General features: G+C 40.0%; 1 protein-coding gene across 1 annotated transcript in view; it reads left to right on the top strand.

Moving 5' to 3' along the window:
• Positions 1-2062: 2062 nt before the first annotated feature.
• Positions 2063-18610, top strand: part of LOC149146129 (GDSL esterase/lipase At1g28650-like) — a 32903-nt gene continuing 16355 nt past the window's right edge. Inside the window, exon 1 of the mRNA XM_089452671.1 lies at positions 2063-2212. Within this exon, the coding sequence (XP_089308797.1) occupies positions 2063-2212 (150 nt within the window). The remainder of the gene's footprint in view (positions 2213-18610) is intronic.

The raw sequence follows: 18610 nt of genomic DNA, 5'->3' as shown, positions 1-18610 counted from the left end.
CCTATTCATTGTTGGATATATGCTCTTGGTGTTATAATGAAGACCACTAGGTTTGATCTTGGTGGTATATCTAGCTTACAGGTTTTTGGAAATATTCTTGGTGTTATAGTGGCAATCGCTAGGTTTGATCATGGGCTGACTCTTGCTAAGTCATAAATTTCTGGTGGTATATCCAGTTTATGAGATGGTGGATATAGTCTTGGTGTTACAGTGGTAGCCACTAGGTTTGATCTTGGGCTGGCCAATATTACTCCAATGAGTTATCAATTCATCATGGTAAAAAAATAGAAAGATAAATATCTTACACCAATAATAAGCACTTCACTATAAAGCATTAAATGCTTTATACATCAAGATGTGTATAGTTGGATTGAAAGTTATTTTTATTCTAACATTACATACCCCACCATACAAAGTATTTGAACCTCTAAAACCAAATACTCTATGTTGAGTGAAATAGGGTATAATGATTTTTTTTAATTAAATAAATACTAGTGTAGTCATATAAATTGAATAAGTAATAAATGCAATTAGATATCAAAATTTCACACGAAAATTAAAAAAAAAAAAACATAAATTTTAACTAAATTATATATATATATATATATAATTTAGTCACTTTGGTTATCTTATATGGATGTGAGGTTTGGGGTTGTAGCATCTATAGAGAATCCTGGAGAAAGATTGAGAAAATCCAGAAGCGTCTTATAACATATAACCTCAAAATTAAAAGCAACACACCCTATCCTATTCTCCTTATAGAATTGGGTCTTTCCCCTATTGAGAGCCTAGCTATGACTAGGCTTCTGTTATACAAGCACAAACTCAATAACATAGGAGACCATAAACTTCCTAAGCTAGCTTTAAATTCCAACCAAAATCACCTAAGGCTCAAACGAGGTTGGTATAAAGACACCAGGGCCTGGTTAAACCATTGGGAGATCGACAAGAATGTTGCATTGTAAAACGTTAATAACGTTAAAAATTTTGTTACCTCTAAGTTCAAAGAAAAAATGTGGTGTGAGAAAGATTTAGAAACTAAAAGAAAATTAAGATATTATAAGGAGGTCATCAACCCAGCCCTAGAAGATCAAAAGTATCTATCTGTTTTAACTAGCTCAAAGAAGAAAATTAATATAGCCAAGATTAGAACGAACTATCATGAGCTCCATAGTGAAACGGGTCATTTGGCAGTTCCTAAAACACCATGGATGGAAAGGCTCTTCCATCTCTATGAGAATACGAACATCGAGGATGAAAATCACTTCCTCTTAGAGTGCCCCGCGTACAACCACATTAGATCTCAGTTTCAAAATATTTGTTGCAATACTGACCTTCCTAGCCTTTTATGTTGTCAAAATTACAGTGAGCTTGAGAGGCTTCTCTGCAAGCTTTTTGAGCATAGGAATAAAATCTTAAATCAAACTAAATAATTCATTTCTTTAGGTCCGATACACCAATATTTGGTCTTAGTGGACATTAACCATCATCATCATCATCATCATCATCTAAAAGAGTTATTATATGAGTTTAGTGTATATATATTTAAAAAAACATGTAACACATTCTTAACCACAAGAGTCACCCCTTTTACCATGCAAATTTTTAACTTGTAAATAAGCTTCTTTATACCCATACCATGGCTTATCAATGCTACATGCCTAATTCATTTTTTATTCAAAATATTTTTATTTTAATTTAATTTTAAATATTTTTTAATTAAATTGATAACAAATAATATAATTATCTTTACAATAAATTTGAATTCTTTATCTTCATTATAATTAAAAATATTTTATAATACCATGGCTTATCAATACTCCCTACCCAATTCATTTTTCATTCAAAATATTTTTTATTATTATTTATTTTAATTTAATTTTAAATATTTTTTAATTAAATTGATAACCAATAACATAATTATCTTTAAAATAAATTTGAATTCTTTATCTTCATTATGATTAAAAATATTTTATGGAATTGGATAGTATAGTTGTGAGCTGGAAGGCGGTGGTTGCAGAGACAGTGAACAAACAGCTAGGGTTTCAGGTTTCTAAGCTCCATGGAGGCACATAAAGGGGGGAGCTCCACTCCCTCCTACAAGCAGGCTGTGGCCAGTCGCGGCAAGAAACCTTTGGAGTCTGTCAGAGGGGCTGCTGAAGAAAGGAAAAAGAATCTGGAAGAGGATCAGGAGTTTACGAAACCAAGAGAGGTCAGTAGCATGAAAGACAATGAGGAAGAAGACAAAAAATAGGGAGCAGAAAACAAGGCACAGAAGGGGCCATGTAAACCCAAGACTGTCGTCACTCCTAGAGTAGTTTTAAATGATCCTGCTCTGCAGGCACATAGGGACCACATGCGGACCTATGCTATCATTTGTAAATTCATGGGATTATGGCCCACTGAGAAGGCATTACAAACATGGATCAAATACCATTGGAAACCGAAAGTAAGTATATACCTACACCTTGGGTCAAAGGGATTCTTCACAGTGGTATTTACAAATATTGAAGACAAAGACAGAGTGTTTGAAGGAGGACCCTATTTCTATGCAGCAACAGGCCTCTACATGCGGCCATGGATGATGAATTTTGTCCCGGAGTGAGAAACTTTTACTTCAGTCCTGGTCTGGGTAAGACTCTACTCCTTACCTCTTGATTACTGGCAAATAGAATGGTTAGCGGCCATAGGTAATAAACTAGGGCATTTTGTTAAAGCCTTTGAGGCCACTAGAAGGGGAAAATATACTTCCTTTGCAAGAATATGTACAGATATGGACCTATCGGGAGCCCTACCAAATGAGGTTATCTTGGAAGTTTTGATGAAGAATGGGTGCAAATAGTAGATTACGAACATATACCTTTCAAATGTTGCAGATTCCATGAGCATGGACACTTATTTAGAGACTGCCCTCTCAGCAAGACAAAGAACAGAGGAAAAACAACAACAATGAAAGACGCTGAGATCTTTCACTAAGTGGGTCATAGAGGAAAAGGGGGCAAAAGGGGGCCAAAGTAACAGAAAATAGAAGGGAAACAGGCCAGTCTGAACAGGTACCAAGTTCTCAAAGAAGAGGAAGAAATACTAAAAGAAGATCAGGTAATGGAAGGAAGCTCAGGGGAGAAGGAGAAAGAAGATGACAGGGAAATAGCACAAAGTGTTTCTAAATAGAAGGAAACAGTGATGAGCGATGGGGAACTTGAGATGGATCAAGAAATGACTCAGAGTGAGATGGAAACAGAGGATAATGAACTACAAGAGATTCTGGAAAGAGAAAACCTAGATCTGGAAGGATTCTTGAAACAGGGCACCATTGGAGGGGTAGACTCAGTACCTCAAGAAGAGTTCAACCGAGTACAGCAGTTGTATCTATGGAAAACTCAGGCAAGAGAATAGGAAAGGAAAAATAACAATGAAAGGCAAGGCAACGAAGGAGTGAAAACTATGAAAACCACACCAGGATTAGCTCTTAGAAACCCAGGAAAGAAACGAGGCAAGAAAAATCAAAATGAGCTACTAATGGAATGTAGAAAGCTAATGATAGATTCAGATAAAATGAAAGATCTATCTAGTTACTCTTTCACAAATCTTTAATAATGAAGTTCACAACTTGGAATATTAGAGGCTTAGGTAGTAAAAGAAAACAGAGAATATTTAGCAATAGAATGAAACAAGAAGCTCCATATATGATCTTTATCTAGGAAACTAAATGTTCCATTCAAAAAATCAAAGAAATTCATAGTAAATGGCTCAATAGATTTGAGTTTCTAGAAGTTAAAGCAGATAACACAACAAGAGGAATACTCACTCTTTGGAATCCCCAAAAGATTGGTATAATAGATGTTGAGGCAACTAGGAATTATTATTAGTGATTATTCAGCTTGTAGGAGACAGCGATACTTATCTGGTCACGAATGTTTATGGCCCACAAAGAATGGTTGACAAACTCAGATTTCTAGATTCTCTTGTAGAACTAAGAAATAGGCACTTAGGAGTTCCATGGATCATGCGTGGGGACTTCAACATGATCAAATCACTAATGCAGAAAAAGGGGGAACAAGAACTTTAAGCAAAGACTCTACATCTTTTCAAACTTTCATAGATAATATGAAGCTAGTTGACACTAAAATGAATAATGGCCTCTTTACTTGGAACAACAAGAGAGGAGGGGAGTCTCAGGTAGCTTCAGAGTTAGACATATTCATTATTTCAGAGGACCTTATGCTCACAGACAAGGAAATGATAGTGAGAATTCTCCCCTTTGGAGGCTCGGACCATTGGCCTGTGCAAATGGAGGTACAGGGTATTGGAACCCCAAAGAATAGACCTTTCAGATTTGAGAATATATGGCTTACACACCCAGATTTTATTAGCAACATAGCAAGATGGTGGAAAGAAGATCTGAATATTCAGGGTGTTAGCCTCCTGTTGCAACAGGTGTTCATCTTTCATGATTGACATTTTTTCATGCCAAATATGTCATACTTTGCATACTGCAATGCTCCATATTTCCTAAAGAGGCCAAAGAAGAGGCCATGAGAGTGTGCCAGTCTAAATGCCACTGTTGTATTCCAATTTTGATGACTTAACCATTTTTGAAGAATGTTCTGTAAAAGGGAAGGCCAAACAGCTTAATCTTGGTTTCCCTAGGTTTCAATTTCTTGCTTTAGAAATAGAGAATGAATATTTTTCCAAACAGCTTAATCTTGGTAGATTTGTAGATAGGTAGAGAATCAAAGGAGCCCAACTGCTTAATCTGGGCCCTTGGCAGAAATAAGTGTAGATTTAGATAGGAGGGCAGTCAAAAGAAAAATTGTAAATCAGGGTCTGCAAGTCTAAGTGCACCCAAGAAGAAAAAATGCTAGGTAGGTAGGCTGAGTAGGTAGTTTTGAGGTTGCAGAATGTTGATTTGTGATCAATTTTGTGTTTCAAAGTGATATTTTACTTCAGATCACAATGTAAGGCAGTTTTTATTTGGAGGAGCTCAAGCTGGATACCTCGAACTCCCCTTCTTCTTATTTCCCAAATCACTCACTAATTTCCCTAAAGAGGTCAAGATCTGCTTGATTCCTCTTAGTTTCATCATTTTCCATATCATTTGCCTGGTGAGGATCTGATTCACTCAAGGATTTCCATTCTTCCTCTATGAGTCACTTTTCCCCCTTTGATAGCCTAAGATCCACATACTTAGTGCTTTCTTGTCATTTCCATATTAACTACTAACTCTATTATTTAGCTCTCTCAATCATTTCCCTTTCCCCTACTATGTAAAAATATATAAATCCCAAAAAAATTAAATAAATCCTCCCCATGGCACTATAGCCATATTCTTCTAATTCTGGGAGGCAGTAGTCCATCTGGGGCTCCTACTAACCCATCCGTGTCCTAACTGGAGTTAGCCTGGCACCTGGTCATGCTAACAACCATTCCTTCTTAATCCTGACCCTATAAAACCCACTTTCCGCCCTTATCCTAAAGCTATGTTCATCAAACCTTTAACCCCCACCGACGCATAACCTGTTCACCCGCAAAACCAAAGTTCAAACCCCCCGCCGTGCTATATTAAGATTCGAATATTCGCGCGGGCCCCCGGCTTTAACCTTCCGCTGCCTTGTCTGTCCCGCCAACCGTCCGATTCACCTGTGCCACAGATCTACGGTGGGTGGGTCTTCTCATCTCCGAAGCCGCCGAGGGTTAATGCATAGGAGATCGGCAGTTTTCCCGTCGTACTCCCACCATGCGTCGCCCTCCTAGCTGTGGCAGAGCCCCCTCCTCTGAAACCACTTTTGCTCTAAGGCGGTGCGCCCGAAACTGTAAATCACCTTCCCCCCTCCTGCGTCAGCACCACGTCACCATCCCGCATCGGCCCCCTGCCATCGTGTCCTTGCCACGTAGCTGCCACTGTACTACCACATCCCCTCCTCTGCCATACTGCCACATCACCCAGTCGTACTGTTGTCGTCACCCACTAACGTCACCCTGCCATGTCACCGCCGTATTGGGACCCGCCTACTGATGTCATGCTGACGTCACCGTCAAAAAGTGCGAAAGGCGCAAATTGCAGCCTAGGAAGCCCGGAATCACAATCTGAGGCAGTTTTTCATGCGCAATTAGCACTTAGCGCCAATCGCGCATGGCTACGGGAAATAGGCCAAAATGGAAAGCCCCTTCGTGACTCGGCCTCCAGCATGCCCGAAAGGCGCAAAATGACAAGATTTTCTTCGCGAAGCATTCAGAAAGGGGCGAACATAGTTTTTAAAGCAATAGAGGGCCGAACAGCTGCCATAAAGGTCGATGGGATAGTCTAAAGCACTCAGAAGACATTAAAGAGGCCAGGTTCAACGCCAAAGAGTATCAGGAAGCGGCAAAGAGTATCAGTTTAGCAACATCAAAGCAGGTGAAAATTGAAAACTTTCATCGAAGTCAGCAAAGCAATTAAGGCCATTTAAAAACTTATCTGGTCGGGATTAGTGCATAGTAATGCCACCAAACAGCAGCAGAACCAAGTTAGAGGTAGAGGTAAAAGACAAATCATAGTTATTACAGAAAGACTGCACCAAGCCACCCAGGACAGACATTAACTCAGTTTGATACAGCTGCCCTCAGCACAGCTCAAAGATATTTTCATGCATTTATTTCTGGATAAGATTAGGTTAAAGTAATCATTTTCTTTTGGACCTGTTTAGGTCGGCTGTAATAGATTAATTCTGGATAATTTTCCCTATTTATACGACCCTCTGCATTGTTAAGGGGGTTGGTTGGTTGATAATCTTCATTAGAGACTCGCACTATATCTGAGATGTTTTACTTAATCAAAGATTGCTGAAAAGCTTTGGAGGACAGACTGTCTACTCTGTGTCTAATGGTTTGAAGAAGTGAATGTGGAATTCTTGTGCTGCAGTATGAATCAATAAGTGTTCCTTACCTCTGTTATTTCAATTTCACATATGCTCAAGTCACTGAACAAAGGATTGGTTTAGAATTTGCTTAGTTGCACTCTATGCTCAGTTTCTGTGGCTTCTTAATGTTTTCCTCCTGATTTAGGCATAAATATGAATTCTGTTATGGCTCATGTTTGATCTATTTCACATATAAATGACTGTTATCTAGGAATTCTTAACTACTCCTAGATAGGGCTCATTTATCCTCTTTCTGCTAACCTTAATGAGAGATTCTTAATTGCCCCTCATTCCTTAGCCGTTAATCCATCTCTTTTACCTTGAATGATTGTTTCATATGCAGCTGTCTTGCTCCATAATTCCCTCTTGTGACCAAGAAAACGCACTAGCAGTCCTACTCCTTGACTCCATGCCCAATGGTTCTAAAACTTTCATGCTATCCCTGCCTCTTTACTTGAAAGCATCATCCTTCCCACCAAAATCAAAACAAAACCCCTTGAGTTCAATAACTAGCCTAAAACCATATCAACAAAGCTAAATCAGAAAGAGAGAGCCCTCTCTGATTGCAGGTGGGCTAGAACCTGCAGTCCAAAGATTGGTCTCTGGTTACCTCGGCTGTATCCTTTTGAGCTGACTAGAAGGACAACCTGAGTGATAACATAATGGCGACTCCACTAGGGACCATCCTCAGTTAATTTCACAAATCAAGTTGGAAAACTCCATAGAAGCAAAAATCAGTTGTTCAAGTGCTGTCTATTCCCTAAAACTACAGAAGAAGCCTGAATGCCGACCAGGAAGCCTTTGAAATTGTTCTTGCTTTGCATTTACAGGAGTAAATAAATGTTGCTTCAATCAATCTTCATGCTAGTTTTAAACTACAGATAGCTGTTCCAAAAATTTGATCAGTTCCTTGCTAATTCTAAAAACATTCACAGAAAATACCAAAACAAATTTAGAATCTGGCTCCCAAAAAGAATTCTCGTTATACTAGGTCAAATCCAGACCCAGATCCCCCAGCTGCTTTTGAAAATCCGAACTTAATCCCAAAGATCCTTAGGAAGCAAGAACAAAGAGAAGATTTTTCCGATAATAGTCCTGAAGCAGTTCACCCAAGCAGTGTTCCAACCCCTGTCAAAGTTTTATTTCGTTCAACCCCTGCTTCCCCTTGTTCATCTTCCACCTCTCAAAGCACTCCTTCCACACCTCCATTCATTGCACATACTCCCATTACCACTACTGTTGTTCCAGTTGTCCCTGTTGTTCCTGTTGTTCCACTTATTCCTTTGAATATGGCTAATAGATATGCACCCCTGCAATTACCTGCAAACCCTGGGGCTATGCCTCAGGATTATCAAACTAAAATCACATATTTTGATGGGACTGGTACTTTCACAGCCCTTCAGCATACCAAGAAGATGCAAGATTACTTTGAGAACTACGAAATAGATGATGATAGCGTGAGAATGAAAATTTTTGTCCAAAGTTTAACAGGTGATGTAAGAACTTGGTTCAGATCACTTGCTGCAAATTCTATAACCACTCCCGATGAGCATTACCAATCCTTTACCAACAGATGGGAGAAAAAGAAAGGCCCCTTGCACATACTAGCTGAATACGATACAATAAAAAGAGGCCCTCAAGAGTCTGTCCTAGATTACTGTGCAAGATTCAACAATGTCTATAATGCAATACCGCAGAACCTAAGACCTCCACCTGACCTTGCCTTGTATAAATTCCCTGATGGATTCGATCCAGATATGGCCTACCAGTTAAAAGAAAGAGCCCCTCAAACCCTTGTAGACATGCAAAATGTTGCTGTTAGCGTAGAGGCCAACCTAATTGCCAAAAGAAACAGAGCTAGAATGGAGAGAAGAACCACCTTTAAGGAAGAAACCTCAGCCTTAGATCAGAAACTTCATGCTATTATCAGTGGCATGCAAAGGCTAGGAGACAGAGTAGAAAGTGTTGACAGGAAGTCTTCATGGGAAGCACAATAGCCCAATACCATAAGGAACCCAAATTTCAGGAAAACGCAGAATGCAAATGCTGACAGGTCTAGCCCAAACCATGACATAAGGCCCCCTTTTCATGAAAATTATGCGGAAGCCTCTACATCTAGTGAACCCCCAGAGGACACTCACATAAACTTGGTGGATTCAAGGGCTGAGCAACAAATTTTCCTAACTCAACAAGACCAAGATGAGCATGACTTTAATCAATTTCAGACTAAGTCTGGTGAGTCTTTTGATTTTAAACAAGGCTATGATACTGCTGTGTATGAGGTCCACAAACAGTATAAACTGAGAACTAGGACCATTGATATTTCTGAACCTAGCAAACCAAAGGATGGCAAACAGCCCAACAAGACTAAAGGCAAGGCCGTCATAACAGAACCAGCTGATATACCTATCCCAAACCCGCATCAAGTGAGTGTAGAGGACATAACAAAAATGCAGCCTTCTATTGACCAGCCTTTGCCACCTCTTTCCTCGGAAAAGAACTCGAGCAGTGTTCCAAAAAGCCCTCCTAAAGCTGAAAAACTGCAAGCAGTCACTTCCCATAACACTGATAAACAAGACCAAATTGCTGATACTCCAATGGAAAAAGGGAAACCTGCCTCTCACAATACTAAAACCCAATCTGAAAAATCATTTGACTTAGAGGCAGAAATAGGTAAATTGAAGATATCCATCCCCTTGTCCGAACTTGCTAAACATAATGTGTATAGGCAACAAATTCAAAGATCACTTCAAATGCCAGAAGTCAAGGATGATGTCAATGTTCTTGATGATCAGCCTGAGCTGCTGTTCGGTCTAGAAGTTAATGGAAAATCAACATATGGATCTGTCTTACCCTTTTATGTCAGTTTACATATACATGACAAAGTCCTGCACAATGCCATGTTTGACTCAGGTGCCTCACACAACCTTATGCCCAAAGCTGTAATGGAAAAGCTGAACCTTGATGTTACAAGACCCTACAAAGATCTATTCTCCTTTGACTCAAGTCAAGTCAAGTGTTTAGGCCTCATCAAAGACCTGTGTGTCTCCTTAGTCCAATTTCCTAACAAGACAATCCTCATGGATGTGGTGGTTGCTGACATTCCACCAAAGTACGACATGTTGTTGTCAAGATCTTGGGGAGCAAAACTCCAAGGGTCCCTCCAATTAGACCTCTCTTATGCCACTATATCTGTCTTTGGGCAACCAAAGAGACTATATAGAGAAACACTGATGAAGTATGTGGTAACTAGTGAGAGCAACCCTGAAAATTTTCCCATTTACTCAATCCATTCTGATATGGATTCTTTTATTTTATTTAATGATGAAACAAATCCTCTTATGGATGTTAAGCCATTGGCTTTAGAACTGAACATACACACCAATGAAGAATCGGTTGCCCATACTTATGAAACTGTCAAAACCACAGACGCAACCAGCATACAAGAAGAACTTCCCCAAACAGTAAGTTCAAATCTGTCCATTGCAAGAATGACTGAAACTCTTGATATTTACCACAAGCAAGAAATCACATGGTATTTAGAGTTTGATGGCTCTGTTAACAAGCTAGGAGCGGGGGTAGGTGTTTGGATTCACAATACACATAACAATCATGCAGAAGGCCATGCCTACAGACTGAACTTTAAATGCACCAATAACATGGCAGAGTATGAGGCTCTCCTCCTAGGCCTTAAACTGCTCAAAGCTCTGGGAGCTGCAAAAGTGTCCATTTTAGGTGACTTCGATTTAATCATACAACAGATGAAAGGTAATTTTGTTACCAATGACAATAGAATGAGGGCCTATAGGACTGCTGCCACTAGTATACTCAATACATTCACTGAATCCAAGCTTGCCAAGATTTCAAGAGAGCATAACATTCATGCACACAGCCTAGCCACGTTTGCTAGTACATGCAAGCTTCCCTTTGAGCCAAATCACCATTTTACTGCTGAGATAAAACTTAGGCCTGCTGTCCAAAATAATGTTAAAGATTGGCAAGTATTCGAAAATGATGCCCAGATTAACAATTTCCTCACTCTTGAGCATGAGTTTTCAAATATTAACATTGACATGGATGCTATGACGGATAAACAACAACAAACAAATGAAAATCAGCAGGCTGTAACACCTGTAACAGCCAAACGAATGCTGAACCCAACTGTTTTTGACAATAGAAACATAGAAGAGCTTAAACAGATTCATTTGGAGGAAATAGCAGAAACAGAGGCCGAGATCGTTGATCTGAATGATAACTTTCTCCCTGTCGGCCTCACTCCATTGGAAGACATGTTTGATGCCAATGATGTTCCCAAAAAACAAAAAATGCAACCATTGAACGCTGCTATAGAAGAACACAACATTGGAACAACATAGCAGCCCAAAATGATCAAATTATCCAAAAATCTGCCACTTGATCAGAAGCCCAAATATGTTGATTTGTTCAAAGAATTCCAAGATGTATTTGCTTGGAGCTATGAGGACTTGAAGTCCTATGTCACCTCAGTAATCCAACACACCATTCCCTTAAAACAAAACCAAAAACCCTTCAAACAAAAATTGAGGAGAATCAATCCTATGCTTCTTCCTTTGATTGAAAAGGAAGTGAAAAGAATGTTTGAAGTAGGTATCATAGCACCCATCAGATTTTCTGAATGGATGTCCAATCTTGTTCCCACAAGAAAAATGCCAGGTGAGATTAGGCTATGTGTAGACCTAAGAAATTTAAACCAAGTCTCCCTAAAAGACCACTACCCATTGCCCAAAATGGATCATATTCTGGAGAGAGTAGTGGGGTCATCTAGAATCTCTTTACTAGATGGCTTTTCAGGTTTCAATCAAATACTAGTTCACCCGGATGACTAAGACAAGATAGCCTTTACCACACCGTGGGGAACATTTAAGTATGTGAAGATGCCTTTCGGACTTAAAAATGCCGGTGCTACCTTTCAAAGAGCAATGGACATTGCATTTGCCAAAGAAATACATGAGTTCCTAGTTGTCTACCTTGATGACTTAACCCCCTTCTCCAAATCTGATCAAGAGCACCTAAAACATTTGAAGCAAATATTCATGACATGTAGGAAATATGGCATTTCCTTGAACCTCAAGAAGTCCCTCTTCGGCCTTGAAGAAGGCAAACTTCTTGGCTATATCATATCAAAAGATGGGATTAGAATTGATCCTGAAAGAATCCAAGCTATCCTCCAAATCCCATATCCAAGGAACATAAAAGAGTTGCAAGCATTCCTTGGGAAGATCAACTTCCTGAGGAGATTTATTCCAAATCTAGCTGAGCTGATAAGACTGTTAAGCAACATGTTAAAAAAGGATGCCAAAGTAAAACGGTCTCTCGAGACCAATCAAGCCTTTGAGAGCATCAAATCTGCCTTAACCCAAGCCCCTGTCCTCACAAGTCCACAATTTGACAAAGATTTTATCATAATTTATTTTGCATCTGATCACACCATAGCTGCCATCCTTTTGCAAAAGGATGATCAGGGAAATGAAAATCCAATTGCATTTTTCAGCCGAGCCTTAAGAGATGCCCCTTTGAACTACCAAATCATGGAAAAGCAGGCCTATGCCCTTGTTAAGGCCATCAAGGATTTCCGAATTTACATTTTATATTCACATGTGATTGCTTATGTCCCAAATGCTATTGTAAAGGACATATTAACCCAAGAGGGGTTAGAGGGCAAAAGAGGCAAGTGGATTGCCAATATCCTTGAGTATGACATAGAAATAAAACCAACTAAGCTGATAAAGGGACAAGGTTTAGCCAAATTGATGTCCGAAACAAACTTTCAAGCCTTAGAAATTAACCAATTGGACAATGAACAGGAGCTGGCGACTCCACAGATCAGTGAAACCTTTTTTCAATCCCCATGGTATGTGTCGCGTGGAATGAGTCGATCTTGCGAACAAGATAAACCTTCCTAGAATCTAAAGAAGACCTAATGACAAGCAAACCAACCAAACACTATCTTTCTCTAAATATGCTTCAATTAACAATAGCAAACAAAGGTTTTTAGGGCCTACCTTTGGTCCAATGCAAGCTTGTGGATGCCCTCGCTCCTTTGATCCAAATGAACTCCTTTTCGCGAATATGCAAACACAAACAAGGCAAACACATTAAATAGCACCTGAAAAAACCAATTGCATAAAACATATTTAACATGAAAGTCAAGGAGTCCATGAAACAAATAACATAAGATACTTTTTGAGAAAAATGAGTTTGATTGTATTAATTCGAAAGAAGAAGAACCTTACAACCTTTGCCTTGACGCTATACAAGCTCCTCCCAGGGTCCAACAAGATGTATCCTCTACTTTGACAAGTTTCACTCACTCTCCAATGGAACCAAGAGGTATGTGATCTCTCCTCTCAAGCTCAACCAAAGAGTCTCAATTTCACCAGCATTTACCCTCAAAATGTTCAACTTCTAACCTCCCTAGTCCTCACCCCAATGCCTGTATTTATAGTGCAATGGAGGGAAGTTACTAGGTCCTCCTTCAAAGGGATAGCTCCTTTAGTCAAGGGATTAGCTCCTTCTCTTTTGGGATGCATGAACCACCTCAGAGCGAACAATCCACGTCAAAAATCCTTCTAGAAAACTCTAGAATTAACCCAAAGTGAGTTTTTTAAGATAAAAATTGCGCCTTTTGACTTTCACAGGGGTCCGCACCTGCACCGTTAGGAACAGAGCGGGTAGGTATGCAACTTTTGTACACAGAAGGTGCGGGACCGCAGGTGACCATGAGAGAAAGTGCGGAACCAGAGTTACATTGAATTTTAATGTCTTTATCCCACTTTCAAAGCTTGATTTGAAGAGCTGAGGTCCTAGACTTGCTTAGGAGGACAGTACAAGTGATGATAGACTCATAATGACTGCAAATAATCATGGTGACGATATTTTTGTGTAACAGATTGCCCCCTAAAGTGCGAAGTCTGTAGTAGATGAGGATTTCATTTATCATATAGGAAGAGTGAAGTACTTTATCATTTCGAGGATTATCTTGTGGAGAGCCCGGTCAGAACCTGTAAAAACATTCAATGCAAGATATATATATGAGATCATATCATCGCTGAGGTAGGCATTCCCATACTCAGATCAAAACTAACTAGAAAACCTATCTACTGTCTGATACAGGAATGATCTTGTAAAACATCATAAGTATAGACTCGTGTGAACATAGTATGGACGCAACCATCTGTTTATGAATAGTCCACAACATAATGAATACAAAATTCCTCGCAGCCTGGATGGTGGAAACTAGATCCAGGGTCTTCATTTCTATATCCCGAAATAGTACGATTCTATCCATGCGAATAAATGTGTTGATGTCGAACATGGTAGAAACCACTTGATTACCAGTCAATGATATAAACTGTTAACAAGTGTGAGAGAAACCACCAGTGATTTCAATGGCTCTCAAAGTACCCAGTACAATCCACGAGATGTGAATAGATGTGTTGATGTCGAACATGTCACGGAATCCTTCGATTGAAAGTCAATGATGCAAACTGTCGTCAAAGGCGAGAAACCTGCCATTGAGGCATGCAGATTTCAAGGTACTGATGATTCCTAGATCATCTTTCTAGATAATGTGCTGATGTCGATAGAAAGTGATCCGTCGTAGGCAAGCCCACAACACGAAATCATAGATCAAGTTGAAGAAATTTAGTTGCAAGGACTGACTCAAGGAAGTTCAAGATGGATGACAGATATTTTGCAGATGAATGGCTTATTGGCAGTGACCTCTTGAACACATAACGACACAACAGATGGCTTGGTGACAATTGACCCAAAGTTAATACCCAGAAACTGGCTGAAGACTTTCAATGTGGTTTGATCAACTGTTAGGCAAAGGATTTCTCAACCCAGGTGAATAAAAGTGTCATGTTCAAGAGGGGTTACAAAGTATGACAAACAGACTCATTTTCCTCTCTTTTCCCCCACCATTTCTGGCAAGTACCTCTTTATTTTTGACAAGCTTGAGGAGGATAACATTTGCTTGATTATAAGCTCATCCTTCGGATGAGTCCAACTTAGTTTAGATTCGAACCCTAAGAAGGAGTGGTTCGTTCCTGTTTGTAATTGAACAGGTCCTTTACTGTGAAATTTTAACAAGTCCAGTATAGGAGAAACTTGGTGTTTTTCAATTTTGGAGAGTCTGAAAAAACTTAAGAAGACTCCAGGGTTGACCTTTTTCGTAAATTTGTGTCTCCCAAGCCCGAAAAAGTATAAAATAATACTTGAGAGAACCGCTTGATATTTTACGACCAAGGAGTACTTTTCGTTATTAGTGTCACTGATCCAAAAAAGTAAAAAAGTGATCAACGACACGTTGTTTTATAACCAATATCGAATTTGAAATGACAAAAATCCGGCAATCTTTTCATGTTTTTTACGGTCGGAAAGGAGCTGTAAGTGGACCGTCTTTTAATTCCATTTTAACGAGTGTAAAAGAAACGCTCGGCAATCTTTTCATGTTTTAGGAGTCAGAAAAGGGCTTAAAGATGACTCTACTTGTTTTTTCGTTGAAAATGGTAGATTTCGCCTGAATAATCCTGTATTCTGCACAAAGACACAAACATTACTCATACCTATTTGAAATGGATAAAAGTGTTGAAAAATACCTTTTCAAAGTGAAACATAAACAAATTTGCGATTTATTTACTCAAAAAACTTATAAAAAGGGCCTTTGTCAATTCATTTTTACCGTTCGAGTTTGGGTGAGAAAATAGTGCTTTTGCTTAGAAAACTTCCCGTGAAGATTGTGGAAAATCCAACCATCGGAATCGAGCGTTGTCTTCTCCAGGTAATCCACATCACCTTACTCTTCATTTTCAACCATTTAGTTTTTTGATTTAGCCCCTCATTTTGTTTTTTGGGAGAGTTTTTGGGCGCAAAACCTGTGCGCGGGGGTCCGCAGGTTTACCATTGCGAACCCGCGGACCCCGACTTTTTCTCCATTGGGAAAAAGCTCGGGGTCCGCACCTTCCGTGAAGACAAAGTGCGGACCCACGCACTGTGTCTAACGTGGTGGGTGCGTACCCCGCCGCAAGGGTTTTGAACCCAAAATTTCTCAAAAATGGACCAATCAAAAAGTTTTCTAGCAATCTAATTAATCTTTATTCTTGATGCAGAGAATATATCATGCTCGATTGGTGCGAACGGGAGCATGAGGATGTGGATACTGCCACATGGAATCATCAGCCTTCACTTGATGCTTTGAGGGCATGCGGACTGTACAAGTTCTGGACCGATGGAGCGTACAGGACCAGTGTTTCTTCATTGGCGGGCACCAGCTCGAAATCGAGCTGGAAGACATTTATTTCTTGACTGGTTTGCCTAAGAGAGGCGAGGACTTGACTCTATACGGGACTAGGCCAGGTGGCCAGTCTGTCGATAGCCTCTGGCTAGAGTACTGCAACAGCCAGGCTAAAGACAAAGGGATAGACATAAAAACCATATCCCATCCTGAGCTCATGGTGATTGCGTTTACTGTCACCAGACTTTGCGGAGCTGCCGCATTACATGTTGCCACCGGATCCCAGATGCGTATGGCAGTTGATTGCTTTCAAGGCACCATCTTCAACTGGTGCAATGCTGTGCTGGCCAATGTGAAAGGCCAACTGACCAGGGCCAAGAGCGGACGACTAAAGACCTTTGGTTATGGGGTTTTGGTCGTGAGTGTTGGCCTGGAGAGGGTTCCTATGCTGATTCCACAGCATCTTACTATTGGAGCTGGGCTTCCTCGAGAGCCCAAACTGATGCGATGGGTCGCAATCATGGCCCGTCACTCGGACGAGAGGACAGAGGTTGCTCGGTTCAAACCTGAGTATTTCCAATGGTTGGAAAACCAGGTTTTTGCCATTCAGGACTTCCCTTACGCTGGGATAGATTTCCGTGGTGACCCAGACATGGCTCTTCCACCAGGAGAGCAGTGGGACGAGTCAGGTAAAATCCTTTTCAACTTTTCTATTTAAATTTTTTTTATTTTTGCATCGTCTCAAAACTGATAGTAAAAATTTAAAATGCAGATGTGGGTCCACAGCGACCAGCCTCTCTTCGGCCTTTCGAGAGGAAACAACCAGTTGCACCCTTGCTAGCCCCACAGGACGAATCAGCAGAGGTTTTGGCCGAGTTGGAGGGCCATCTTGAGCGCTTGACAGGGGATATTCCTGAGACCACTATAGACGACATTCCTCGTCGACTTCAGCGCTATGTGATTGGAGTCCCGGGACCTTTTAGGAGGTTCCTTTGCAAGGTGGCCCGGGCAGTGGTTTCTTATAGAGATCATCACCAGTGATAGCATGATCGCTTTTTGTGGGCACATGTGACATTTTGTTTTTTGTACTTATCATTTTTGCCGATCATAAGGTGTTTTTCAACCTATGATCGAGGACGATGTATTTTTTGGCACACTCCTATATATATATATATATATATATATATATATATATATATATATCACTCTTACCGGCTTATCTTGTAAATCATGTTATGGAATGGTTTTAAATTTACATGTATGATTATTGCAAATGTCTATTTAACATTCGAGAAGCAATTGCATCTGCTAATGTATTTAAAGACCTTGGAATATGCTGATATTCAATGTAATCAAACTCACGTTCCAAGAGACGCACTCTCAAAAATAATCTTAATAACACTAGATTTCTAATGGCTTACACTCTATTAAGCTGTAATACAACGAGTTCAGAATCTAACCTCACTATCAAACTCCGAATCCCAAATGAAATAGATTCAGACAATAACTCAATCACTGCACTGTATTCTGCAATGTTGTTTTTTGTTTGACCGAGGCTTACCCCATGCATAGAAACTAACTCGTCAGAGGGCGAATAGATAACCCAAGCTGCGGAGAAATGTTCCGTGTACTACGACAAGCACCATCAGCAAATCCAATGTATGTTTGGAGAGGCATCGACATCTGCAATATCAAGAGTAAAACCAAGATAAGGAGGAATAATGACGAAAAACACTCTCTAAGCTAAGCACACTTTTTCAACTAAAACGCACTTGCTAGAAAGAAAAACTAACCTAACTAAAAATCTCCATACCCATTCTTTTAAGCATAGTACCTCTTCAAGTAAAGGCCATTTCTGGGTTTACCTAAAGAGTCCCCGTCAAAGTCTACCAACTCATAGGCCCCTTTTTCTAGCTTTCGCTTGACAATATAGGGCCCATGCCACATAGGAACGAATTTTCCAACACCTAATTTATCATTAGCTTGATCATACAATAACACTAGGTCTCCTTCCGAAAAATTTCGAGGGGTCACATTCCGATCATACTGAGCTTTCATACGTTTTTCGTGAGTTTCGATCGCCAATGCAACATCATGTCGATTCTCATCTAATTGAGCTAAGTATAACAAACACTTTTCCTCTTCGGAAGTAGCTGGAAGTAACTCGATGGCCATTTGCAGTGACGGGATTTCGCACTCAATGGGTAACACGGCTTCCAAACCATAAACTAGTTGGAAAGGAGTGAACGCTGTTGATGTTTTTACTAAAGTTCGGTACACCCAAAGCGCTGAAAATAGCATGTTGTGCCAATTCGACCAATGAATCCCAATGATTCGTCGGATCATGATAACTAAAACTTTGTTGATGGACTCAACCAGACCATTCGCTTGTGGATAATAAGGAGTTGAACTATCGTGACGTAAACCAAGTTGG

The sequence above is a fragment of the Pinus tabuliformis genome, chromosome X (genome assembly GCF_031772625.1).
Source record: "Pinus tabuliformis cultivar Carrire ecotype Pingquan chromosome X, CPIR1, whole genome shotgun sequence".
NCBI lineage: Eukaryota > Viridiplantae > Streptophyta > Pinopsida > Pinales > Pinaceae > Pinus > Pinus tabuliformis.
The sequence above is the reverse complement of the archived record's forward strand: the minus strand, read 5'-3'. Positions and strand labels throughout refer to the sequence as shown.